Genomic DNA, 26,482 nt, shown 5'->3' with positions numbered 1-26,482 from the left:
GCCGGCATGGAAGGAATTCGTACTGCAATGTTAGGAAGGACAAGCTTGTATTTCTCCCGGGAAAATGATGGGATGTAAACATCATGGAGAATTGACTTTAGGTCAATCACCAGGAGACTTTGAGTTCTAGTCCTGTCTTAGGCATGTAAAACCGGCTGGGTGACTTTATGCCATTTATCAGGAGACTGTGAGTTCTAGTTCCACCTTAGACATAAAAGTCAGCTGGGTGACTTTAGGCCAGTCACTAGGAAATGGTGAGTTCTAGTCCTGCCTTAGGCATGAAAGCCAGCTGGGTGACTTTGGTCCCATCACCAGGAGACTGGAGTTCTAGTCTCACCTCTGATGTGAAAGCCATCCGGGTGATCCTGGGCCAATCACCAGGAGACGGTGAGTTCTAGTCCCGCCTTAGCCATGAAAACCAGCTGGATCGCTTTGGGCCAATCCCTCTCTTTCAGCTCAACCCACCTCACAGGATTGTTGTTGTGTGGGAAACAGGAGGAGGACGACGTGAGTTATTTGTAAAAATAATACGGGCGGGATATAATTAATAATTAATAAAGAAAAGATGTATGATTTTGAAATGGAAATATTTTCTCTAGTCCTAGGCCTCCCATTCCTCTGTCTCTCCTGCTCACTGAGAAAGATGCCAGCCACATCATCCAAACCTTCTGGAAAGGTTATCGGGTAAGACCCCTCTATAATTTGCCGGATGTTTCCTCCAGGCAGCAGACTCAAGAGGAACCCCTGTTTAGGGTTTCAACCCCAAGTGCTATAAATGTCTACAAAGGTGCAGGTGGACTACGGATTTGCATAGCAGCCATTGGTCAGTTGCGATATGGTTGTGAGAGGAAAGTTGCCGATAGTGCAAAACTCAGTTTTGCTTTCCCACAATGCCAGATGTTCAAAAGCAGATATGATCAGGGGCCAAGAACACCTTCAAGTCCTGTTGTCCCTTGTCTTGTTTAGTTCATGGCAGTGTTTTTCAACCTTGGCCAACTTTAAGACTTGTGGACTTCTGGGAATTGAAGTCTACATATCTTAAAGTTACCAGGATTGAGAAACATTGGTCCAGATGATAATTTAATTAAAACCACACACGTCACAAGGTCGAAGGACTCAGCAAACTTGGGGGAGAAGAATAAGCAAGGAACAGGATACTTGGTATTTGAAAAGGAAGGAGAAAAAGAGAGTGTAGGAGAGAAAAATGAAGGGTAATGAGTCATAACGAGAGGCAGTGAAGAGCTAAGAAAACACAAAGATGCTTTATGAGAGGACAGCCTTCTTATATTTCTAACTCTTGTCCTTGAGATGGCAATTGTCTATCCCAACTTCTCCTCCTGAAGTCCTCCCCAAAGTCCTTTAAAAATAAATAATCTTTAAACACACGCCCATGCCCAATCCCTTGACTTTTGCCAGCTAAACGTTGCAAGATTTTAGTTGTTTTACCCACGAATCTGTGTCCTGGCATACCTAATGAGGCTCTAAATCAGTCAGATGTGCCGGAAAAAATCGGGAGACTCAAAAGCACGTTGAAGGCAGCCTCAGCAAAATGGCCACTGTAGCAACATGGTGGCCATAACTTGTTTCCTTCTGGTTGACCTCCAGTTTGGAGGCTCAAAAACAGCTTGGGACATTGGGAAAGGAAATAGGCTCACCTGAGAACAGCAGCTCCAGAGTAAGCCCGTAGAACACGTGAGATAAAACTAGCCCAGTGGAGGACTATAAGAGGAGGACCTCTGGCTGGCATGTCCCATTTGTGGATTTTCTGTCCAGCTTCTCCCGGAAACATGATAGCGTGGATTAAAGCGCCTTTGCTCTAATCCTCTACTAGAGAAGTTGTATGTTTGGTTGGTTGATTGATTGATTGGTGGGTGGGTGGGGGGATTGATTGCTGTGACCCAGCGTGCTCTTTCTTGTCCTGCTTTTATTCGGCACAGGAAAGCTCTCCATGGGGTTGGAGAGCAGAAAGAGTGGGTTGCCTGAGACACATCCTCCCAATCTGGATTTGAAGGTCAACCAAAAGGATACGGCTGGGGATTTGCTACTTATACTCCTCTTGCTATTTTAAGCCAGACATAGCAGACATCCGATAGTTTCCATTATAAGAAGTAATCCTATTGGTAGCTTATTCTGTCCTGATGAGTCTCTGTTCAGTTAGAGGGAGAGTGGGAGGTGGATGGATGGGTGGGCGGGTGGATAAAGGAAGATCCCAAAAGATCACACCGCAGCCAGTAGTTAAATGGACGCACTGTTGTCTACTCGGGTTTCTTTGTACCAATCAGTTAGAAAATATCACTCCTAAATATCTGTGGAGATCCTCAGTCATCCAGGCCACGGTTGTCCCAAAAGTGCTTATTTTAAAAGGCATCTGGACTTCATTTTTTTTTCCTTGTAGATGTTTCACTTCTCACCTGAGAAGCTTATTCAGTTTTGTTCAGTTCTTCAGAGAACCGAAGAAGCTTCTTGGAAGAGAAGCCGAAGTCCAGTCGCCTTTTGAAAAAGCACCTTTGAGATTGACGCCACGGATACCTCCAGAGTTTCTTACCCAGGCACGTACATTTCCCATTTCTAGGTCCGTTGTCATCCTGAAGTTCAGGAATTACGCCAGTGGCAAAAACATTTGCGGGAGACAAAAAACATTCACCGACGTGTCCGAGAATTCTGGGCCCATCAAGAAAAGAAAGGTAATTAGGCTGAAATGGTCAGTTCTCAAGGGGGTCGGTGCCCCAGCTGAAAACGTTAGGCAGATTGATAAGTTCAGATGAGCTTTTCTCAACAGTATCTGTTCGAGTCCATTGGATTACAGTCCACGCTTGGAAATTCAACTCGTGTATAAGTGAAAGATTTGCTATCAAGATTTGCAATCCCTCAAAAAGAGGCTATAGAGCCCTGCACACCAGAACTACTAGACACAAGGACAGTTTCTTCCCGAACGCCATCCCTCTGCTAAACAAATAATTCCCTCAATACTGTCCAACTATTTACAAAGTCTGCACTACTATTGCTATTAACCTTCTCATCACTCCTTATCGCCCATCCCCTCCCACTTGTTGACTGTATGACTGTAACTTTGTTGCTTGTATCCTTATAATTTATATTGACTGTTTCCTAGTATGATTTGATTGCTTATTGTACCCTATGACTATTATTAAGTGTTGTACCTTATGATTCTTGACTCTTGACGAATGTATCTTTTCTTTTATGTACACTGAGAGTATTTGCACCGAGACAAATTCCTTGTGTGTCCAATCACACTTGGCTAATGAAGAATCCTATTCTATTCTATTCTATTCTATTCTATTCTATTCTATTCTATTCTATTCTATTCTATTCTATTCTATTCTTATTGTACTCTATGACTGTTATTAAGCGTTGCACCTGATGATTCTTGACTCTTGACGAATGTATCTTTTCTTTTATGTACACTGAGAGCATTTGCACCGAGACAAATTTCTTGTGTGTCCAATCACACTTGGCCAATAAAGAATTCTATTCTATTCTATTCTAAGATGGGGAAAATAAATAAGCACCACCTAAAAGAAGTGATGTAACTAGAGAAATACAGAAATACACCCCCTCCTTCCTCTCCCTCTCAATCTCCCCGTATCTGTCTTCCTAAGAATCTGTAAAATGTTCTTGCAATTTAAAAGTGCAGTCTTGAAAGAAGCCAGTACGTGTCAAAGAACAAAGGGGTTAGAAAATGTTTTGTTCTTTCTTTCTTTCTTTCTTTCTTTCTTTCTTTCTTTCTTTTCTTTTCTTTTCTTTTCTTTTCTTTTCTTTTCTTTTCTTTTCTTTCTTTCTTGACATATGCGAACATGTTTTTCATCCCTTGCATAAGAAGCACATCATGACTGCGCTTGATGACCATCCCTTGTGTGCTAGCATTGTTCTGCAAGGACAACTGGCCCTTGTGCCTTCATCTCAGATATATTCACTCACTGTTTATTGGAGCAGCTCTCCCTGAAGTTATGGCGATGATGGAAAGGTTTTCCCGTCCCTCCTCAACTTGCAAAACAAAAAAAATCCCCTTTCACATGATCAGATGAAAAGGAAAATATTTCCCTTTTGCTTGCACTGTGTTTGTTTAAAAGAACCGTTCCTTTTTTTTTAAGGCATTTTTTTACTCACTATGAGTTGGCAGACCCAAGACTGAACTTTGTGGGGATTTCATAAGCCTGCTCCTTTGTGGCCCATCACATGATAACAAAATTGTTTATTCAGGGAAAGTTTTCCCCCCTGCACACCACCCAAACAATGGCACATCTGTCCTTTGCAAACAGCAGCCTTCATTCAAAATGTGCACAAAAGCTGCCATTCTCTTTCCTGAAACTTTGTGGTTCAGGGTGGAAACGTATCAATGGGCAATGTGTCGTGCGTTGGAACAGGCATGCGGCTTTCTCCTTCTCGAATGCTTGAGATTCTTCTCCTAAGTTTAGGAATACTAATATCTTCCCAAAGGACGTGAGAATTGTGGAGGCTGGAGTCTGCCTGATAATTGTCTATCCTACGTCATCTAAGAAGCTCAGTAATAGCGTATTATGGTATAAGTAAGAAAATAATAGTTATAATCATGAGGTATAACATTATGTAGTCAAAAGAGATTATACTGTATGATGGGAATTGATATAGCCAATATATATCAATGTTGTACAATTGGAACTTTGACTAATACTAAGGAGAAAAGCACAATTTTTTTTTTTAAAGAAATATTTGGATTTATTCAAGGGATGTCCAACCTGTCAACGTTAAAACTTACGGTCTTCAACTCCCAGAATTCTCAAGCCAGGGAATTGAAGCCCACAAGTCTCTGGGAGTTGAAGTCCACAAGTCTTAAAGTTGCCAAGGCTGGACACCCCTGGTTTATACCAAATGATAGCCTTTCATTTAATTTGGTCTTTTTTTTCCCTTGACCGGCCTCCGTCCATACAAAATCATGACCCTCCTTTCAAAATCAAGCAACATGCTTGCGTGAGCCTGAATGTTAAAAGAGTGTGTTTGCATCCAGTGCCACTTAGGTGCCAGGGAGGGCACGGACATTGGATCTGGTCAGTAGCAGCTGAGAATGCAGCCTTCCAAACCCCACAGCCCCATAGAGAGGTCAATGCCGCTGCAGAGCTCCAAGTTCTCTCTCCGTGTATATGTGTTTATGTGTGCCTAGGTGTCTTTGAAATTGTGCTTTGAGAGGCACCGCCAAAGCCAGGAAGATCGTAGTAAGTCTGAAATGTACAATCTTCCTGGGGATTTTTTTTTTAAAAAATACACCTCTATCCAGGTTCATGCATCACACAGAGCACTAGTAAGTTTCATTTAGTCAGAGCAACATAAACTCAGTTTTAATGCCTTGGAAACGTACATTACGGCTTAGTGCGAGTCTTTTCAAACTTTATAGCACTGCGACTCTCTAAAACAGGGATGTCGAACCTTGCAAATTTCATGACTTGTGGACTGTCAACTCCCGGGAATGCCCAACCAGCTTTCCTGGGGAATTCTGGGAGTTGAAGTCCACAAGTCTTAAAACATTGCAAGGTTGGACACTCCCGATTTAAGAAGTCACCAAGAATTGAGACCCCATTTTAAACATCCGCATATGAATATTTTCCATTTTTTGACTGCCAAAAAAGGTTTTAATAATAAGAGACCAAAAACGTGTATTTTCAGTGGGAACCAAACTGGAAGACTCTGAGGAGGCCAGTCCAAATCTCTCGAAAACTCTAATGGTGGATAGGTCAAAGACACCTGAGATCAAAGCAAAGATTAATAAGGACCAGCTTAGCAGCTCCAAGCTTGCAGAGAATTCATCCCAGGTAAGATGCATCAGCCTCTTTGAATTATAGTCGTATTCTTCAGAATTATGGGTTCAGGGTCCCAAATCATCTGCTTGCTGGTGTAGGGCATAAGGGAAGTGACCTTGACCTAAATATGCAAGAACTATTTTACTTATTTGTATCCCACCTTTATCGTTTTTATAAATATGAACGGATCCAACACACCTTCCTCCTCTTCCTATTTTTTTTTTCCACCACCACAACCCTGTGAAGTGGGTTGGAATGAGAGTGAAATGCCCAAAGTTATCCAGTTGGCTTTCATGGCTAAAGCGAGACTAGAACTCACCATCTCCTGGTGATTGGCTAAAAGTTATCCAGTTGACTTTCATGTCTAAGGTAGGACTAGAACTCACCATCTCCTGGTGATTGGCTAAAAGTTATCCAGTTGACTTTCATGTCTAAGGTAGGACTAGAACTCACCATCTCCTGGTGATTGGTCTAAAGTCACCCAGCAGGCTTTCATGTCTAAGGTAGGACTAGAACTCACCATCTCCTAGCCTGGTGCCTTCACCAAACTGGCTCTCATTTCAATACAGTATCAATAGATATAAGCCATATAAACCGAAGTGGTGCATTTTTAAGAATGCAAAGGGGTCCTGAGATAAAAATATTTTGAGAACCGCTGCTGTCTGGTAGCTACACAGGGAAAACACGTCATCCTTGCCAACCATTTCAACATCACCCAAATTGTGTCACAAAGCGAGTGTGTGCAGTCTGTTTGCAAGCATCTGATGTGCTCGCCAAGAATATGTTCCTTTAAATTAACGACAAACTTATTATGAAAAACACCCTAAGAGCTTTAGGCCGACCAATATGCAAAGTACTTTTCTCCTTCCCCCTTAATTCTAGAAGCATTAGCAGCTGAAAGGATAAAGTAAAAATAAAAAAAGAATCTCTTGGGACCAAATTCAGCCGACGGCAGCTGTGCTCATTGAACTGTACCCACCGCACAAACATTGACACACAAAAGCTTTTAAGCAAAACAAAACAAAACAGGAAAAAAAAAAACAATGACCAGGCCATTGTAAGTAAATAGTAATTCTTTATTTTTTTTATTTTCTTCATTAAGAACAGCATTTTGAAAATAAAATGTATCTTTCTTGCCCAGGCTTTATAACTCTCCTTTTTGTTTAGTTTAAATTTCATATCTCTTTATGTACAAGTCCATTATGGTACACAATTGATTGTCTCAAAAACCTTTCCAGAGGATGTAGAATATGAAATGGTACGCAACGGTCAACAGGACAGGGAAGGAGGGAACGTTATTAAAAAAAAGCACATTAATACATTTAATAAATATTTACATATATTATCAAAAGAAGAAGAGAGCACTTGTCATTTTAATAAAAAGCACCGGTTGGGTTATCTGATAGGGATAGAAGAGTAGTCAGATTATAATATATAATAGGAGATTTGAGAAAAAAAAATATATATATATATATATATTTTTCTCAAATCTCCTAATCAAGGCTACAATTGCTTCTGATTCTGCTGCGTTGAGTTTAAAACGGAAGCTTCGAGCAGTAAATTAGCCAAAGCAATGTTCCCCAAAAGCAGATTTCAGTTAATATTGCAAAACACCTTGCTTAATTTAGGATTCAGACATGGAAATCCAGGCCTTCTCAAACATCAGCCATGATGGTGGAACTCTCTTTCCTAAACTTGGATGCCCTTCAGATGCATGGACTCTTAACTCCCAGAATTCCCCACCAGGGTGGCCAATGTTCCTGAGGATTCTGGGGGCCCAAGACTCCTGATTTTGCACCAAACTTGAGAAGGTTGAGCATGAACTCATTACCTATCTGATCCCCACAGAACGAAAGCTTAATGGAAATGGACAGTCGATGAATGTAAATGGAGGTATATCTCAGGGCCAATGACGTCAAGCCAGAAACCCTCCCGATTGGCCAGCCCTGTTTTCTATATATATTTCATGCGTGGTCCTCCAAGCTATTCAGCTGTGGAAAAGGGGTGCAGCTGACAGGAAGTTAAGACCACTGGACATGCACCAAGATTAGTAGAATGAAAGCATGCTTAATGTTTTATTAGGCCCCAGCACTGTGACCAGTCACTGGAAAGATTGCTATCGGCTTTGAGAAGGTGCAGTTTGCAAGCAGCCGGAGCCAGCCCGAGAATTGGAAGAGAAGGAGAAAGGCCCGAGGTGGGGCTCCCATTTTATGCAGACAAGCTTTCTTCATGCTTTCTCCGTGGGGAGAACGGCCTTCCCTCAAACTTACAGAACATTACCCAACTTTTCTCCTTCCTTCAACCCTTCGCTGGGTGGCATTTGTTATTTGATGCCAGAGCTCCGGAATCTGGGCTGCAAGGATCAAGACCTCCTCTAGATGGCTGCAAAGAGCTCAGAAAACTCTTATCTCTCTGCTGCCATCTGGCGGTCAGCTGGATGTTTTCAGCCCAATTCTGCAAGTCCAGGGAAAATCCACCACTCTTCTGCCAAACAATCCAGCATGGAACTTAAGCAGCCTTGCTCGGACTGCATCTGACGTTCAAATTGTACCTTCCCAATTTGCCGGGGTTGGTGGTGGAAATTTGATCCGGCTCATTTCCCCAACTGCTGTATAAATTGCCTTCTAGCGTGCTTTTCTACGTTGGGGAATTTGCTGTATTTTTCTAGTTACATTAATCGGCAGTCACAAAGCACAGAATAATATTGATGCTTCCTAAAGCAAGCTGCTGTGAAAAGCCCAGCTAGTTTCTCTTCCCGTGGGTTAAGCGCCTCTCCAGATGCTCTACATTTTGAACAAAAAGCAAACACCATACAACTTTTTGCAACTTTTAACACAAAGAGATACAGCTCAACTCAAGGGTGTCTTTTAAACGGTTTGTAACAAGAGGCGTTTTGGGGGGAGAGTTGTAGCAGCAGCAGCAGCAGCAAACATCAGAAATCACAGAATAATAATGATAATAATAATAATAATAATAGTGATAGTTCGAGAAAATAATAATCCCTTCTTTATAGTTTTATCGGCACGCCTCCCACCACTAGGAGGCATGGCCCAGGTTCACAGGAGAGGTTAGGAGGAGTCCAACCCTGTCTTTTAAGCTCCCAAACTGCCATTGATTTAACGGGAAGGAGGACCGCTAAATCCTTCCTTGTCTAAAAGAAGAAGAAAAATAAACACAAATTGGACAGTCTCAGAACCGTCTAAAAGTGGCCTTTTCCTCCAGTTAAAAACAGCACAATTCCGTCTCTTTCCTCTTGTTCACATTCAACTGGGGAAAGTAATTAATTCCAACTGTTTACCCCAGGTTCATCATGCGCATTTTGGTAATAAAAATAGTTTCAAAACCCCATTTTCACACGTATCAAATCTCTGTCCTGCATAGACCCACGGTAACGTTATATATAACGAATGCCCACCTTATTAAAAAATATTGCTTTGTATTTTAAACAGGAGGTTAAGAGAACATCCAGTTTCCCCACAATCTTACAAAATGAAATCAGGTTTACATCAAGTTAAATTTTGCAAATTCCCGGAACGCAACAATGCAGGTTTTTCCTCTTGTACGTAAGCCTGTGTGGGCCACAAAAAATTATTGCTGTTTTTTAACTTGGCAATTTTTTAAAAAGACTAAACTTGCTAAAATGATCGTGGCAACAAGAGCAATTTAGAATTCATAGAACAAAGAAAAGTGTCTGTGTTGCACATACTGGCTGGTTTTACACCCGTTACACCCTCCTAAATAAGCCAGGTGATGCCAACGGTTGTGCCTTGCAAAACGCACCGACGTGGCGTCTACCGTCACATTTATTTCAAGGTTTTTTCACACTCTGCTTTTTTTCCACACTAAACAAGGATATTCAGAGCTGACTAGAGCGGATACATAAATGAATAACAGTGTTTTATTAGCCCTTCCTTCCGCCAAACAGCAACAAGACTCAAGTAAACCATAAACAAAGAAAGCAGTTCTTAACAGGAAGAAAAGAGAAAGAAACAATGTTAGCAAAACATTAAAGTGCACCAAATTTGATGGGGCAAGGAGTTTATATTCCCTATTCCCTATACCTCAGTCCGAATAAAGATTGCCTTTAGAACCACTTATAGGTAAAATGGACTCTTTACTAGTGCTACAGCAGATATCTAAGATTTTTCAGAATAATTCTTGGTTCAGGGTATTACATAATGGCATGTCCTCACATCATACTACTACTACTACTACTACTACTACTACTACTATTATTATTATTATTATTATTATTATTATTATTATTCCTAATGCTAATATTTATATGTAGAAAATTAGCACGCCAGAGAGAGATTCATTCAAAATCTTTCCTGAGAAGACAGAATGTATCTTTTGAAAATGGACAGGTCTGAGTGCAAGAAACTGACATATAATATAAAATAGCATTTGGACAGTTTACCTCCTTATTCCCTACAGATATATTTATTACCCAGACAGTGAGGTTGGGTATATTAACCAGTAGGATGAAACAGATAGAATTAGTTAAATTGAAAACCAGGGACATGAAAAGGAAAAATAAAATAAAAAAATTCCTCAAAAACCAATTGATTACATTTCATTTTTTTTTTCTTCTAAGAACCAGCGAGCAGCTTTGCAAATCTGAAGGATTCGGCAATCTTATTTCTGCTACCACTGTCAATCGCCCATTTACAAAGCGAATCGCTTTAGACTAAGTGCAAAACAATAAAATGAATCCTTTGAGATATTTCATACCGTCCTGCTTTTATTAATCGCTCCCTCTCTCTCCCTCCCTCCCTCCTTCCCCGCCTGTCTCTCACACACATACACACAAATGCTCACGCGCACGCACACACGCACACACCTCTCAACCAAACAATCGGACTTGCTTTTTTTAGTCTCTAGGAAAGCAGAAAGCAGGTGCTAGCTAGCCAGCCGAATGTAAAAATGGCAAATCTACATGCTTTAAAATGCTCACCCACGAAAGGAATGCTTCACCAAACATCACTGAAATCATAGCAATGTGAAAAGGCAGAAAGAATTAGGGGGTTGTGTGACAAAGGAGCGGGGGCGGGGGGGGAAGGAGAGAGGAGAGGAAGATATTCTCAACGTCCGTGTGAAAACGATCGAAGGATAATAATAATAATAATAATAATAGTAGTAACAGCCATAATAACCCAACGTTCCAGATACACACGAGAAAAGGCAATCAATGTGCAAAACAAGGTTGCAGTCCATGAGGCTTCAGTGTTCAACTAGGATGGGGAATGAAGAGTGGGGGGTGGTTTAAGGTCGCCCCTGTGGAGAGGATTTCCTGGCCTGAGAAGGACCTCAGGTTTGAATTCGTGATGAGGACAATACGTTTGGTGATCCACCATCTTCCTTTTTTGGGGGGGAAACTCTCGGGAAGCCTGGAGGGTTCTCTTTCTCCCTTCCTGGTCTTTCTCCTGAGCTACCTGTCTGGCACCTGAAGTTTTTCCCCTTCTGGAGATACAATTGGCGAGACTTTGCCCCTCTGTGACCTTGGTCAGCCGGGCAGATGGTTTCCTTGGTCCTGCCAAATGCACCCTAATGGCCAACTGCTCTGTATTGCTTCTTGGGAGAAGAGGAGTTGGGTGAAAGCTCGTCAGGTTTCAAGAAGAGCAGAACCACCTGCGAAGACACCACTGACTTTGGGTCACTGTTGACACCTGATCTGGGTTACCCACAAGCGCGCACGCACACACACACACCAGCACCTTGGGCGTGGAGAGGGTAGCACCCTGTCCCATCGCTCGAGGTTCCCTAGTGCAGCTCCACAGCTTACTCTAATTCGGCGTTTCTCAAAGTTGGCCCCTTTAAGACAGGGTGGACTCCAACTCCCAGAATTCCTCAGCCCACGTGAAGCCCACCCGTCTTAAAGGGGCCAAGCTTGAGAAGCCTTGCTCTAAACCAGGGGTCTCCAAAGTTTTAAGAAGGGTGGACTTCAGTTCCCAGAATTCCTCAGCCAGCGTTCTGAAAGTTGAAACCCACCAGTCTTAAAGTTGCCGGATTTGGAGACCCCACCTGCCCTAAATGCCCCCCCCCATGAACGCTGTTCAGAGAGTAGCAAAGAAGCCAAAAGGCCTCCTTTTGTGTTGACCACACACAAAGCACAATTGCATGAATGAAAGACCTTTGCCCCTTCCAAAGCCTTCCCACTTCCTTATATATATATGAAATGTTGCTTAGGTCTACTTTGTAAAGTTCAGTCAGCTTCTATCGCCTTGCGGAGGTCCCTGATAGTTAGCTTATCGATTTGACAGTGCTCATATTTATTTTTTGTTTCGTTTATTCATTTTATTACAAAAAAAAAGGGAGAAAAGAACTCAGAGCTATCGGTTTCTAGGACCTTCCACACACACACACACACACCCCCGATGGATTTCCTCCCTCTGAAAAACACACACTTTGGGGGGTGGGATTGGGGGGGAAATCAATTTTTGTTAATGGATTCTGTCTCTCTCTCTCTCTCTTCCTCTATGACCTCTAAGCTTTTCACCATAGGTGTCTTCCAGTGTAACTTGGTGGCGCAGTTGGAATCTGGAAATAAGGACAATACATCCACGATTAAGCATTTTGGAGCGTTGAGAAAATCTCTGCTTTAAACTCAATCCCATTACACAGCTCTGCTTTGCACAGGTAGCCCTTGACTTATGGCCACACAATTGAGCCCAACATTTCCGTTGCTAAGCGAGACGGCTGGGAAGTGAAACTTTGCCCTATTTTACGAACTTCCTTGCCACCGCCGTTAAATGAATCGTCGCGGTGCTTAAGTTAGCAAGCGAAATCTGGCTTCCCCGTTGACTTTGCTTGTCAGAAGGTTGCAAAAACGGGACACACGGCGACCGTCATAAATAGGAGTCGGTTGCCAAGCCTCCGAATTTTGAACACGGAGATACTGGCGACGGTCATGAGAAAAAAAACAACCAGAAATCACTTTTTTCAGCGCTGTTGTAACTTTTGCAACCGTCACTAAAAACGAACCGTTGTAAGTCAAGGACTGCCTGTGCTCTTTCTTTTCCTCTTTTTCTTCCATTAATAATGAAAACAAATCCTCGGGTTTCTATATTCACTTGCTTGGTTCTACTGCCTTGAATTCATCAGAGATTTTTAACTCCTGAACCCTACTAAGGATGAGATATCCTTTTCATGAGTGAGCAACACATAACAGCCCACTTTGCTCTGTTTTTACCTTCCCACCTGCCCCAAAATATCCTCATTGGGGTTTGGCTAAACTGCAGAGGTCACCAAACTTGGCAACTTTTAAGACTTGTGGACTTCAAACACCCGGCATTCTCTGGCTGGAGAATTCAGGGAATTGAAGTCCACAAGTCTTAAAGTTGCCAAGTTTGAAGGCCTCTGGGCTAAAGAGTTAGTTGCAGAATGGGCTCCTGAGTTTCAGAAAGCCAACTGCTTGCAGATAAAACCAGCCAAACAGGTGGGAGATGAGGATGGTTCACAATTCAAAACACTTCAAGCGTGGAGTGACATGTCAGATAGCCCTCTGCTGCTGGCTGAACTGAGGCTCATAGTCTTCCTGCCGATATGGGTCTGGAGGAGACGGACAGTATGTTTGTTTGTTTTTTCAACACCCGCCTCTCACCATCCCTGCCCCCCCCCTCCAAAACAGGATGCAAAGGTGAAAAAAAAAATGCAAATTGCCTGATGGAGTCAGCAGCCGACTTAAAAGGACGCGCGAACCTAAGCTCTATGGAGCAGAAGCCAAACGAGTGGCATTTTGAAGCAGGCCACCATAGCAGAACTATGATCACAGCAGTTAAGCAGCTGGGGTGGATTGGGGTGGGGTGGGGGGAGAGAGAGAGCATCGCTGGTGGGCCAACAGAAGTGGAGGGAGATAAAGAGCGGATAGGATCAAGCGTTTGGGCAGCTCCTTGGTCCACGCAGACCCTAGGCAACCCAAAGGAGATAATAAGGAATCTGGAAGGAATCTTTTGAAGCAACCACCTGGGACCTTGACTGCTGTGGGTAGGAACTCTGTGAGACGGGCCCTTGTTTTTTTTTTTTGCAAAGCCACACATATTTAAAGGAAGGACACCACCAATGGATGGTAGTCCATCTATAAAGAAAACAAAAAACGAGGCGGTTGATTGGTTGGGAAAAGGAGCCACGGTTAATGCTCAATGGACAAAGAAGCGAGTGAGCTTTCCTAGAGACGTCATCTCTGGTTTCTCAGACCAGAAGAACATTTGTGACCCTTCCGATATATATATTTTTTCCACTGGAGGAAATGGACAGAATAAAATCATTCTTCCCTTCTCACGGAAAGAAAAGAAGAGATGGCGTGGTTGTGTTAGTGCCCAGAGAACAATCTGAGCAAAGACAAAAAACTTGACTGGCTCAACGGAATTTGGAATTCAGCCCTGCCTGCATTTTTGGGTGGGTTGAAGCTTCCCGTGTCCCGTTCTCACCCCGCCCCGCTCCCCCGTCTTTCTCCTCTGCTCCCCAATATCGGCAAGCATCCAACCGAAGGAAGTTCTGAGTTGAAAGCAGCGGTTGAGCCTTTCCCCCCTAAGGGGTAGCTTCTTCTACGCATCCCATTTTGATACTTACAGTCCCACCGTTCAAGACAACCGCCATCTCGGTGGGTTGGTAGACGTTGCTTCGGAAGGGAGCGCTTGCACGGCTTCCCAAGCTGCCGTTGCGAAATCCTGCCGTCCGTAACGCTGCGCGATGTTGAGGAAGAGGCGGGGAAAGAAGACAGAAAGAAGGAAAAGTGACTTTGGGGTGGAAAACCAAAAATAGAAAAGTTGGGAGTTCTGCATAGATGGCTTTTAAGGCGGTGAGAAGATCTACAGGCAGGATTTTTAATTCCAGGCAGGACCTGGGACAGCTCCAACTTACCGTAGTTTTCCACCTGTAGGAGAAGGAATGGCAGAGCCTGGGGGGGTGGAGTTAAATGAGGGATTAGCTTAGAATCCTTATGTAGCCACAAGTGAGCTAAGCCCAATTCTCCTTTAATCCTGTTGACTCTTATCTAATAATTCCAAGCAGGTGCTTGGGTAGTTGAGAATATTCCTGTACGTAAGCATGAGTAGCTATAAATCAGATTAATTGGACCTTCACAGGTGGATTTGATCTTTCACACCTGGCACCACTTCACCTCAAAATGAAGCCTTACACACATGCCATAAGCTGAAATATTTATTTGACAACAGAGAAATCTAAACCAAACAGGGGAAGAAATATATATAAGGGCCATAAACTGTATCTGCCAGTGTAAAGGAAATACTCCCTCCGCAATAAATATAAACAATCTACTTAATGTTTTAACAAATAAAGTTTAAAGTAAACTAAAGGAACATGGGGTTTTGCAAATCGTATCAAGATCTTTTTGGGGGGTGTAAGAGAATTTATTTCAGGTCATCATTAAATATTTAATATTTCTGTCCAACCAACAATGGGAGACAGCTGAAAATGTACCTAACATTAGAAACCCAAACTGTAAAGACGTCCAAAAGATAACCTGCTTGATAATGATATAGAGAATTATGGATGTCGTAGGACAAGCAAAGATTTTTGAGATTACTGATAGTACTTGATTTACAACCATTTACTTAGTAACTGAAATTATAACAGCACTGAAAAAAAGTGATTTATCTACTGATTTATTGCTGAATATAGCCAGTAAGAGTCAGCCCTAAATTGATGCTAGATAAGAGTTAACAGCATTCAAGAGAGTTGTGGGACTGTAATGACTCTAGGTCGATTACTCTCTTGACTCCACCTCCAGGCTCTGTCTATCCTTCTCCTACACAACTTAATTATTCCTATGAGTTAAGCATCATTAGATGGGGACATCTCACTGAAGCATTGTCCTCAGTGCTGTCTTTAGAGTGAAGACCACTTATCTTATTCCTAGATTCATTTATGAATTATGACTATTCCAGATGGCTTGCTTTGGCTGGACGTGTGTGCTCAATGCGGCAATAAGGTTGAAAAAGAAAAGGAATTTATCAAAATACCAGTTCTGTAATTTTCTCCATCCATATATGAAGGTGCATGATTTTTAAAAATGCCAAAGAAACACCAAACGATAGATTTGTTCCGCCATATAGAAACCTTCTATTCCCCTGGGGAAAATGTCAGGATATTGTAAATCAATGGCATATTGCTTTATTGAACTAAGATCAAGCCAACTTGCTACAATGCACTCTTGAGTGTGCAAAGATAATTGATTCAGCTGGCAGAAAAGGAAACACACATTCAGGGTTTTTCAGCAATAAATCTTTTAGACTCAAGTCTCACAGCTTGCCACTTTCCTCAATAAAGAAAGGGAAGAAGAAAAGGAGAAAAGAGAGACCGCTCTTCAAAAGCAGTCAAATGGCTGTTAAATCATCTCAGTGCCAGTGAACAGAGATTAGTCTGAAAGAAAATCCCCTGGATCCGTTCCCCACCAGATGTTGCTGAATTATAATTCCTATAATTCCACTAACGGGGCCAGAATTGAGGGATGCTGGGAACTGTAGTTCAGCAGCACAGTTCTCCTCAACTTCTGCTATTAAGGATTCCAGCAGAAATTCAGGCACTCGGTGCCAAACAGGAATGACGCATGGCGTCTAACTCAAGGTGAAAACTGGACAGGAAATTGCAATTCATCACAAAGAGGCCTGGGAACAAAATGCAATCTTCAATCTCGTAGCTATGCGGATCAGGAGATACTTAGCGTGAAACTATATGCTAGATCCCAGAAGAGAAAGCATAGTTAGGCTGTTCTGACACCATCGACTGCTAGGTGGGCAGGAACAGGAGCTCAGTCTGTGGTGCGGCACTGGGGTCTCGAACCCAACCTGTCAGCTTTCCAGATGAAAAGCTCAGCATCTTTAACCATTGAGCCAATGTGCTTCTCTAGTCAATTAATACTGTAGTAAGCACTAACTTGGTGCTAGATAAGAAGTCGGCAGAATTCAAGCAGGTTTGGCCTTAAACCATTTATGAGAGCCTAATGATTCTAGGCTAATTCTTCTATTAACTCCACACACAGGCTATGCTTTTCTCTCTTCTACAAGCAGTTCCTGTTTGAGTCCATCCCCCAGTTCCTGTCTGAGTTATTGCTACTACTACATTGCTACCACTCTATAAAACCTTAGTAAGACCACACCTAGTGTACTGCATCCAGTTTTGGTCACCACACTATAAAAAAGATGTTGAGACTCTAGAAAAAGTGCAGAGAAGAGCAACCAGGATGATTAAGGGACTGGAGGCTAAAATATATGAAGAACGGTTGCAGGAACTGGGCCTGGCTAGTCTAGGGAAGAGAAGGATCAGGGGAGACAGGAGAGCAGTCTTCCAATATTTGAGGGGCTGCCACAGAGAGGAGGAAGGGGTCAAGCTATTTTCTAAAGCACCCGAAGGCCAGACAAGGAATAATGGATGGAAACTGAACAAGGAGAGATTCAACCTGGAAATAAGGAGAAGCTTTCTGATAGTGAGAACAATCCACCCATGGAACAGAAGTTCCCCTTGGAAGTTGTGGGAGCTTCATCCCTGGAGGCTTTGAAGAAGAGATTGGACTTTAAAATACTCCATTCTCAAATTTTTATTTGGTCAATCTTTCCACGTTATTACGACCCGCGTCAAGCACCCTCAGCCCCATCCTAAACCAACAGACGCTCACCTGCATTATGTTCATCCATTGAAAAAGCTTTATTCTCCATGTAACTCCGAGGAAGCTGGAGCTCATCCTCGAAAGCAGTCTCACGCATCCGCGGTTGCGAGGTGTCGAAGTAGTTGGGCGTGTTCTCTTGCTCAGATGGAAGGATGGCACAGTGAACCTCTGGGATGGCATAGAAGATTAGGAAGACCCAGCCGTTGGCTACCAGAGCCACTGCTAGGGTGGGATCCTGCCACTGATCTCTCCTCCCCAGTTCCTTGTTACCGTACAGGTACATAGTCAGCCAAGCCACCCAAATGAGGATTGAGAAGAAACTGGTGATGATGAGGCACACCCCGTTCTTCTTCCACTTCTTAAATTTCCCACACAAGGTGAAGAAGGAGAAGCACAGGGTGACCACCATCAAGAACATCACGTAGATGGAGGCCATGGCAAAATCCGTGGGCTCGTAGTGGCAGGCCAGCTTTCCTTCCCTCACAATCGTCAGTATCAGCCACTCTGTGGCAATGATGACCTGGACCAAGGCGATGCAGATGGCGATTCCGGCCAGCTGCCATCCCGATGGGCTTTTGCCATGGCGGACCAGCCTCCGGAGCCGCCAGGCTTGAGCGAGCAAGCAGGAGAAGCAGACGGCGAAGAGGACTCCCCAGGAGAACCTGCGGACGCAGCAGACGGTCTCGTCCTCTTCGATGATGTACGCAAAGGCCAAGCCAAAGAGAGCCAAGGTCCCTAAAAAGAAGAGGAAATGGAGGCCCAGCGGGCTCCTCTTCTCCTTGCCTTTGATGAAGGGCAGCCTCACCAGCAAGATCAACTTGAGGAGCAGCGTGGTCAAGACCCCTGCCCCTGCCACAGCCTCAATCACGATTCCCCAGATAGCATCCAGATCACACAGGGCAACATGTTGAGGAAGAAGGTCCAGTCCACATCCTCGTGGAGTACTGGAGTTTTCAGAGGAGCCATAGTCAACCACAAAGAGCAGGAGAAGGCCAACCGTAAGGGAAGTGGACATTTTTCTATCTGGAAACAAAAGGACAAAGAGAATAAGATGATAATTTGCCTGATACTTCCTACTTCTAGGCAATTCCCCGCTCCTTCCCCCAGAGAAGATGGTGCTAGAACTGCCAGAAGGCCAAGCCAGCATGGCTACTACATCGGCTGAAATCTCCAGGAGATTAAATGCAGCATACGGAGAACAAGAGCGCCCAACCTTGGCCACTTGAAGACTTGTGGTCTTCAACTCCCCAAATTCCCCAGCCAGCCATGGGGAATTCTGGGAGTTGAGGTCCACAGGTCTTAAAGTTGCCCACGTTGGACACCCTTTGATGTAGAAGATCCCATGTAGACACTCTTTGTCCTCCATAACATCTGGGTTACCTGATCACGGCCTATCAACAAACTGGAAATTGAGGCCTTCCCTCCAAACCATCAGCAATTTGTGCGAATTTTACATTCCTACATTTTCCAGGGAGAGCCAATTTGGCGCCTGCCGATTAAAAGCACTGCATTAGATATCAGGAGACTGGGAATTCTAGTCCTGCCTTAGGTGCAAAAACCAGGCAGGCTAATCACTCATTCTCAAACCCAGGGAGGAGATACTAGCAATCCACTTCTGAAAAACATTGCCAAGAAAAATATGTCACGGAAGGTGACTTGGATGACACTCAGTCACCCAGGTAAAGTTATCTGAAGGTTGAGTTGTGGCAACTGGACTTATTAGTGAGTCCAGTTAAAAATAATAAATAATTATAATTTACTTGTTTGTTTGTTTGTTTCTGAGCAGTGAAATGTCTCAAACTAACAACAAGAAGTCCAATTGCCATGAGTCAACCCTTCATATTGCCAAGAGCTGCAATCTGCAGGGACTTGTTGCTGGGGTGACCAAGTCTTTGGGTTGACTTTCTGGACCGTAACCACAGCCACGCTAAGAGTTTTCATCATCTACGCTTCAGCTACTCAAAGAGTTGAAGGCTTTTGGATGAACACCGCAGTGCTACTGCAAAATATTTGTTGAAAAAGCGGGGGTGGGGAAAGAACGCTACTCTGACTCCAGAACCGAAACCTTTGCTGCAGTTCTGATAATTTCACACACACACACACACACACTTCCCTGGAGGATATCGCAACGAGTGGGAATTCTGCCCAGTTCCTTCCCAGATACTTCGAAAAGAATCAGCTTCGAGGCAGATCGCAGAGCACAATGAAAGCCAAGCGATGAGCAGCCTTCTAAAAAAAAAAAAAAGTGACTCCTGAACTTGTAATTGATGAGGGCATTGTGCTTACACACACACACACACACACACACACACACATAAAATAATGCCTTCACTGCTTCTTCTCCTTCTGTATCATAAATGCTGCAGGCTGTCAGCCCTGCACTTTTTGCCGCTGAATGACCCAATGCAGAGAAACAGCAGTAGGGATGAAAAATGCCGTCAGGCTATTTTTAGAAGACCTAAGTCCAACTGGAATCCAAGTGGGATGTGGAGTTCGGCCATCAATCCCCTTCCCCAAATATAGCAGGCCTACCATCACATGTTCAAGGGCTTCCTTTGGAGCTCCTGGGAATAACAAAAAACTATCTCGGCACACACACCCCTCTGTGAATCGAACTGGAACATTCCAAAGATTGTGTAAGAATCAAGAGGCCACCTGCATTTCGTGGGTTGCCGAACAGGAGCAGTTTAATTTCCTGCTCTGGAATAAAACCAGATTTTAAGGAGTAGAGAGAGACCCGGAGTTTGGAGCAATGTAAATTGCTTGCTCAGGGTTGGTCTCCATCAGAGAGGGAAGCTACTCCGCTTATGGATGGTGGACACTAGTTGGAAAGCCATAGCTACTAGAGAGTTGGTCTCCATCAGAGACAGAAGGCATCCTACTTATGGTTGACACTGGTTGGAAATCCATGGATTTCAGGGTTGGTCTCTCTCAAAGAGTGAAGGGACCACTTATTTGCTTAGAAAATGCATATGGGCATCTATTTCACATATCAACTCTGGGCAGCTAACAACAATCCACCAAAATAATGTAATAATAAAACCTCCATCAATGAACCAGAAGCAGAATTAAAATAATCAATAGACACAATAACCAGGACTAACCTCCTAACCAAACGTAAACTCATCTAACGCCCTGCTCCACCATCTAGGAGGAGAGCCATGGCTTCGTGACTTGCTGAATGCCAAGGCCCTGTGATGACCCAGGGCATGGCACAAAGGCAACACAGTCAGATGATCATCAAGAGCCTCTTTATTAGCTCTAACTTTACCCCCAATGTCCAGGTTACCTTCTGGCCAGAGAAAAACTTTGACAAACAGCCTTTGACTGCAGAAAATTAAGTCCAAAACATCGTCAACACAAACTGTAACTTGAAGTCCAAACAAGCCAAACTGAAGTAATTAGTTTAGCAGGGCTGGAGCAAGAATTTCAGACTTGGAGGCACGGCAAAACTCACACAGTTGGGAAGATGCCAGGAACACAAATATGCCACGACAACACAGGATAAAGTCACGTTTGCTCCCAGCAGCCTGCTGCTCGCAGCCTGCCTTTCTTATCAACTGCCTTCCCAGCTGTGGTTTATGAAGGGAATCAGGGCCCTTTCCTCCCATGTAAGCCACACAACCCACGTTGCTCTCTGTTCTTCCCTGCGTGCCCTAGGATGAAGAGGGGGTGGGCTTGGGTCTTCCTCTGAACTCCCTCTCCCTTGTTCTACCACTTCCCTGCTCTGCCCAGCCAGACTTTGCCCTTCCCCAGCCAACAGAGCCACACTCCCGCTCCCTGTCAGCTGTCTGGCTTCCTCCTCGGATTTAGACTCCAACAGGGGCACGACAGGCCCTTTGAATCCAAGGAAGTAGCCTATCCCATTGGGCAGGTGCTACAACAGAGAAGGGGCATCTCCTAGATCCCACCAGGTCGTAATTTAATAGAGGAACCGTGGGAGTTTGCACTAGGTGGGGAAACTATTTGTGTATTGCAATGGCTACTCTCCAGGGACAGGGGACAATAGAAGTTCAGTAGTTGAAGGTACTAAGTGTTCCTCCAGTCTGGATCCCCTTTCACAGGAAGCAGACTTATACCAGACTCAGCCCAACAAAACCAGTGGGATTCACTGGTCACTGATCCTATTGCATGGGGAAACCAAAGTTGAGCCCAGGACTTTGAAGACACACAGCAAAACCCATAATTCTGGGCTGCAGTGCCTTTCTGTCCTCAGGATCCAAGGATGATATAAACAGGACACCATCAGAAACCTTAACTGTCCAACTTGGCCTTGCGTAACCGAATAGCTGTCCCACACGGAAACCTTATTCCCGTAGCCACCTAACTGTAAAATTGCTTTGGCACCTTCACAATTGTACCAACATCCTGAATCTGTATTCTTCCTTCGCCTGGTTGTTGTTGTTATTATTATTTTTAAAGAAGCATGAAATTAGCCTTCAGAGGAAGACCCCAAAGAGCATCCAGCCTTACTGGGTTTCTCTTGAACCAACCCCTGACCAAGATAGCCAGCAGCTTTGGTCCAATCTTGTGAATTTCAGCACACCCTTGGTTAAACAATGCAGCTTTTGCACCCGAGGTCCCCTTTTAATACTGCTTTCAGGAGCCTGATGAAGGAGGAGGAGAGGGGAGGGGGAGGAGGAGGAGGAGGAGGAGGAGGAGGAGAAGAAGAAAAGAAGAAGAAGAAGAAGAAGAAGAAGAAGAAGAAGAAGAAGAAGAAGAAGAAGAAGAAGAGGAGGAGGAGGAGGAGGAGGAGGAGGAGGAGGAGGAGGAGGAGGAGGAGGAGGAGGAGGAGGAGGAGGAGGAGGAGGAGGAGGAGGAGGAGGAGGAGGAGGAGGAGGAGGAGAAGAAGAAGAAGAAGAAGAAGAAGAAGAAGAAGAAGAAGAAGAAGAAGAAGAAGAAGAAGAAGAAGAAGAAGAAGAAGAAGAAGAAGAAGAAGAAGAAGAAGAAGAAGAAGAAGAAGCTGCTCTGTTAACTCGGCCCTTGCTATCTCCAGCTGTGGCTGCTCTGCCTGCCAAAAACCTTGTTTTCTCTCTCCTCTCCTCTCTCCCACCCCACCCCACCAAGTGCAATACAGCCAACAACACATAACTCACTCTACCACCTGACCCCAAAGAGTGGCGTTTTACTTAATGCGTTCCTCCCCGAACATTTGCAATCCAGAAGTTCCTTCTTCAACTTCATGCATAAGCGGCTCAGTCTGCGTTTCTGATAAACAATGCCTGTTTGGGTGGCGTTTCGTTTTCTGGCATGTTTACTCCTCTACTCCGAACAAGGTTCATTCCCAGATGGGTCTCTCTTTATCAGATCTGAGGAGCGTTAAGAACAAATCCATGACCGTCTCGTCTCCTCCAGGCTGTGTCAACAACAACTCCCCTCCCTTGGAGAGGCCCATAGCCTCTTTGGGGATCATTCCTTTATCTGCAGTTCAGTTTCTCACTCCCTTTATCTTAGAAGAAACAGACTTTCGCCAACTAACAAACGGCCGCGCTTCGTTGGATCAACGGCCTGGATAATTAATGTATAGAACATTCACTCTATTCTTACAATCCACCTTAATTCAAAACAACAGAGGGAAACTCATCAAGGACGGAAGCAACCTGGAATTAAGGAGAAACTTCCTAACGATGAGGACAACTAACCAGTGGAACAGCTTGCCACTAGAAATCGTGGGCGCTCCCATCACTGGAGGCTTTTAAGAAGAGACTGGGCAACCACTTGTCTGTGATGGCCAGCGTCTTCTGCTTGAGCAAGGGGTTGGACTAGAAGACCTCCAAGGTCCCTTCCAACTCTGTTTATTCTATTCTATTCTCTATTCTCCTCCTCCTCCTCCTCTTCTTCTCCTCTTGACTCTTGACGAATGTATCTTTTCCTTTAGGCACACTGAGAGCATTTGCACCAAGACAAATTCTATTCTATTCTCTATTACTCTCCTCCTCCTCCTCCTCCTCCTCCCCTTGACGAATGTATCTTTTCTTTTATGTACACTGAGAGCATTTGCATCAAGACAAATTCCTTGTGTTTCCAATCACCCTTGGCCAATAAAGAATTCTATTCTATTTTATTTTATTCTATTCTATTCTATTCTAGTCTAGTCTAGTCTATTCTATTCTATTCTATTCTTTCCATTATTCTATTCTATTTTCTGTTCTATGTTCTATTCTATATTCTATTCTATTCTTTATTCTGTTCCTTATTCTATTCTATTCTGTTTTCTATTCTATATTTCAAACCCCAGGCTTCCCGGGGGCTCTTGAGGAGAGCTGTCCCGTCTGATTACGACCACCGCCCCTCTTCCCCCCCAAAAAAACAAAAACAACCCTAGAGATCCTTGGAAATCTCTCTCTCTCTTTCTCTCTCTCTCTCTCCCCCCGTCGCCCCACCAGCCCTCGCTTCTTGCTCTGCACCCCGCAAAAGTGGAAGCGTCGCCCGCGTTGGCTGTCGCCGCGCAAAAACCCGCCTTCGCTTCGCGCCATCCCTTTTAGGCACCCGGCCGTCCGGTCCTCCAGGCGGGTCGGGTGCCTCTTTCTCGCCGTCTGCCCCGGGCCTGATGGGCGGTGTAGTCCCGAGCTCTCTTTGGAGGGCGCAGGAGCCGGAAAAAGCGCTCCGCAGCCGCGCAGATCCTCGCTCTTTCCCACCCACCCCCCTCCCAAGCCCCACGCAGCCGCCCTTCCTCGGCCACACTTGCGCCCATCACTTCCAAAGTTCTTCCGAAAGGGCGCTCGGTCTTTCTAGCGCGAGCCGTCCGCTCCGGATGACCCCCCCAGCTTACCCGAGAGCCCGTTCCCGAGAGACCGGCGGGGCTCCGGCGAAGCGCGCGCGCCCTCCGCTTTCGGGGCAAGCGAGGCCGGGATGGGGATCGCCTTCAAGCCCAGCCGAGAGCCAGGTGTTGAAGGAGCGGGGGGGCGAGAGGGCGGCCCGGCTAGCGCTCCCTTCCCTCCTCCTCTCCTCCTCCTCCTCCTCCGTCGCTTCTCCAGCGCCTGGGCTGCGTCGGTTTTCTGCAGTCCCCGAGCCTGGTGGCCGCGGTCCCTTTGGGCGGCAGCAACGCCAAGACCCATCATCCCCATTACAAAGCCCGCTTCCCTCCTCCTTCCCCGGCGATAGTGCCAGGCTCCAAGACCCATCATCCCCACTTTAAAGCCCGCTTCCCTTCCCGGGAACAAGTACCAGACTCCAAGACCCATGAATCCCACTTTGAAAGCCACTCTCAGTGCCAGGCTCCAAGACCCATCATCCCCACTTTAAAGCCCACTTCCCTCCTCCTTCCTAGCGACAGTGCCAGGCTCCAAGACCCATCATCCCCACTACAAAGCCCGCTTCCCTTCCTGGGAACAAGTGCCAGACTCCAAGACCCATGAATCCCACTTTGAAAGCCACTTTCAGTGCCAGGCTCCAAGACCCATCATCCCCACTACAAAGCCCGCTTCCCTCCTCCTTCCCCGGCGACAGTGCCAGGCTCCAAGACCCATCATCCCCACTTTAAAGCCCGCTTCCCCTCCTGGGAACAGTGCCAGACTCCAAGACCCATCATCCCCACTTTAAAGCCCGCTTCCTTCCTGGGAACAGTGCCAGACTCCAAGACCCATCATCCCCACTTTAAAGCCCACTTCTCCTCCTTCTTAGCGACAGTGCCAGACTCCAAGACCCATCATCCCCACTTTAAAGCCCGCTTCCCTCCTGGGAACAGTGCCAGACTCCAAGACCCATCATCCCCACTTGCAAAGCCCGCTTCCCTCGCTCTTCTTCGATCCCACTAGCCCACCCTCCGCGGCCGAACCGACGGGCGCCGACCGAGCTGAAACCCACCCGACCTCGGGGAGGAGTGGGGGCGAGGGCAACGATTCCTCCCCTCCCCAACCCCCCCACCGAGAGGGCTTCCCCCACTGGCCGCCGGGACCGAAGCGCGCAGCCTTTTTGCCTCCCGGAGCCGCGGCTGCTGCAGCGCCCGGGACCCAATTGCGTCCCCGCACCCCCCCAAAAAAGCCGGCCCAAGGCTCTGGAGTTGCGCCCCCAGGGAGTGAAGGGGGAAACACCGCTCACCCGGGCTGCCTCCGTCTCTCCTCGGCCCCGGCTGGGCTGGGCTGGCGGTGCCGCAGCCCCCGCAGCGGTCACAGCGGTCCCTGGGCGACGGGCAACCGGCCCCTCGGTTCCCCAGGCCCGGCCGGGCTCATAGAGCGGAAACCAGCGGCGACCCCGCCCCCGGGCCGCGCTGCTGCAGCCTCCGAGCCCCTCGCCAGCTGTCCGGCTGGCCCCGCTCGCCCTCGGCTCTGCTCCCTCCCCTCCCCAGCTGGGGAAGGGCTGTCCGGGACGCCCCGCCCACACGCCCCTCCCCGCCTCCCCTCCCCGCCCTCTGGACGACTCCACGGTCCGCAGCGCCCCCTGCTGGCCAGGAAAGGAGGGACCCCCATTTCAAGGGTTGCATTCACGGAGAAACCCTCCGCCCCCCATTCCGGGACCCGATCAACCCCATTGTCCAAGTTGAGCCTGTGGGACATTAACCCAGATCAGCCCCCCCCCACAAATAAAATCCAAGCTGAATAAGTCAAGACCTTGTTGAGGATCCAAACTCTGTCAAAGGACCTTGGAGTACTCATCTCTAATGATCTAAGTGCCAGAGCCCACTGTAACTACATAGCCAAAAAGGCGTTAAAGAGTTGTTAACTTAATCCTACCTAGCTTCTTCTCTGGTAATATCACACTACTAACCAGAGCACACAAAACATTTGCAAGACCAAGACTTGAATACAGCTCATCGGTCTGAACCCCATATCATATCTCTGAGATGAACACAATTGAAAAAGTCCAGAAAGAAGAGTTCTCCGCTCCTCAAGTCATTGCAGAAGACCTTAGGCCACCAGACTTGAAATTCTAGACCTAGAAAACTAGAACTACGCCGCCTTCAGTCCAATCTAAATATAGTATATAAAATCATACATTGCAATGTCCTACCTGTCAATGAATACTTCAGCTTCCACCCTAACAACACAAGAGCAAACAATAGATGCAAACTCAAGGTGAGGACATTTCTCCTTCGTTCTGGGTTCCTTCTCTCCTTGATTAGTTT

General features: G+C 45.6%; 2 protein-coding genes across 7 annotated transcripts in view; one reads left to right on the top strand and one right to left on the bottom strand.

Annotated features, from left to right (window-relative positions):
- The window catches only part of IQCK (IQ motif containing K), a 23,928-nt gene extending 13,437 nt beyond the window's left edge, over window positions 1-10,491 (top strand). Inside the window, exons 7-10 of one of the 2 annotated variants that reach the window (XM_026704265.2) lie at window positions 600-684; window positions 2,573-2,684; window positions 5,659-5,804; window positions 10,390-10,491. In XM_026704265.2, coding sequence (XP_026560050.1) covers window positions 600-684; window positions 2,573-2,684; window positions 5,659-5,804; window positions 10,390-10,416 — 370 coding nt within the window. In that variant the 3' untranslated portion in view covers window positions 10,417-10,491. Of the gene's footprint in view, window positions 1-599; window positions 685-2,572; window positions 2,685-5,658; window positions 5,805-6,674; window positions 6,761-10,389 lie in introns of those variants that run through there. The other variant, XM_087942079.1, reaches the window with a different exon arrangement.
- GPRC5B (G protein-coupled receptor class C group 5 member B) lies at window positions 6,848-26,482 on the bottom strand. 5 transcript variants are annotated; one of them, XM_026704266.2, is made up of 4 exons: window positions 25,459-25,687; window positions 17,428-18,441; window positions 14,364-14,476; window positions 6,848-12,332 (listed from the first exon to the last, which is right to left on the bottom strand). In XM_026704266.2, exons 2-4 carry the CDS (start codon window positions 18,431-18,433, stop codon window positions 12,288-12,290), a joined length of 1,164 nt encoding a protein of 387 aa, XP_026560051.1. In that variant the 5' UTR covers window positions 18,434-18,441; window positions 25,459-25,687; the 3' UTR covers window positions 6,848-12,287. The 5 variants fall into 5 exon arrangements, with proteins under 5 accessions (XP_026560051.1, XP_087798203.1, XP_087798202.1 ...); XM_087942077.1 differs by lacking the exon at window positions 25,459-25,687 and adding an exon at window positions 26,368-26,482 and having other exon boundaries at window positions 12,064-12,332; XM_087942076.1 differs by lacking the exon at window positions 25,459-25,687 and adding an exon at window positions 25,285-25,307 and having other exon boundaries at window positions 12,064-12,332.

The sequence above is a fragment of the Pseudonaja textilis genome, chromosome 14 (assembly GCF_049901715.1).
Source record: "Pseudonaja textilis isolate UNSWEBS1 chromosome 14, rPseTex1.2, whole genome shotgun sequence".
Lineage (NCBI taxonomy): Eukaryota > Metazoa > Chordata > Lepidosauria > Squamata > Elapidae > Pseudonaja > Pseudonaja textilis.
The sequence above is the reverse complement of the archived record's forward strand: the minus strand, read 5'-3'. Positions and strand labels throughout refer to the sequence as shown.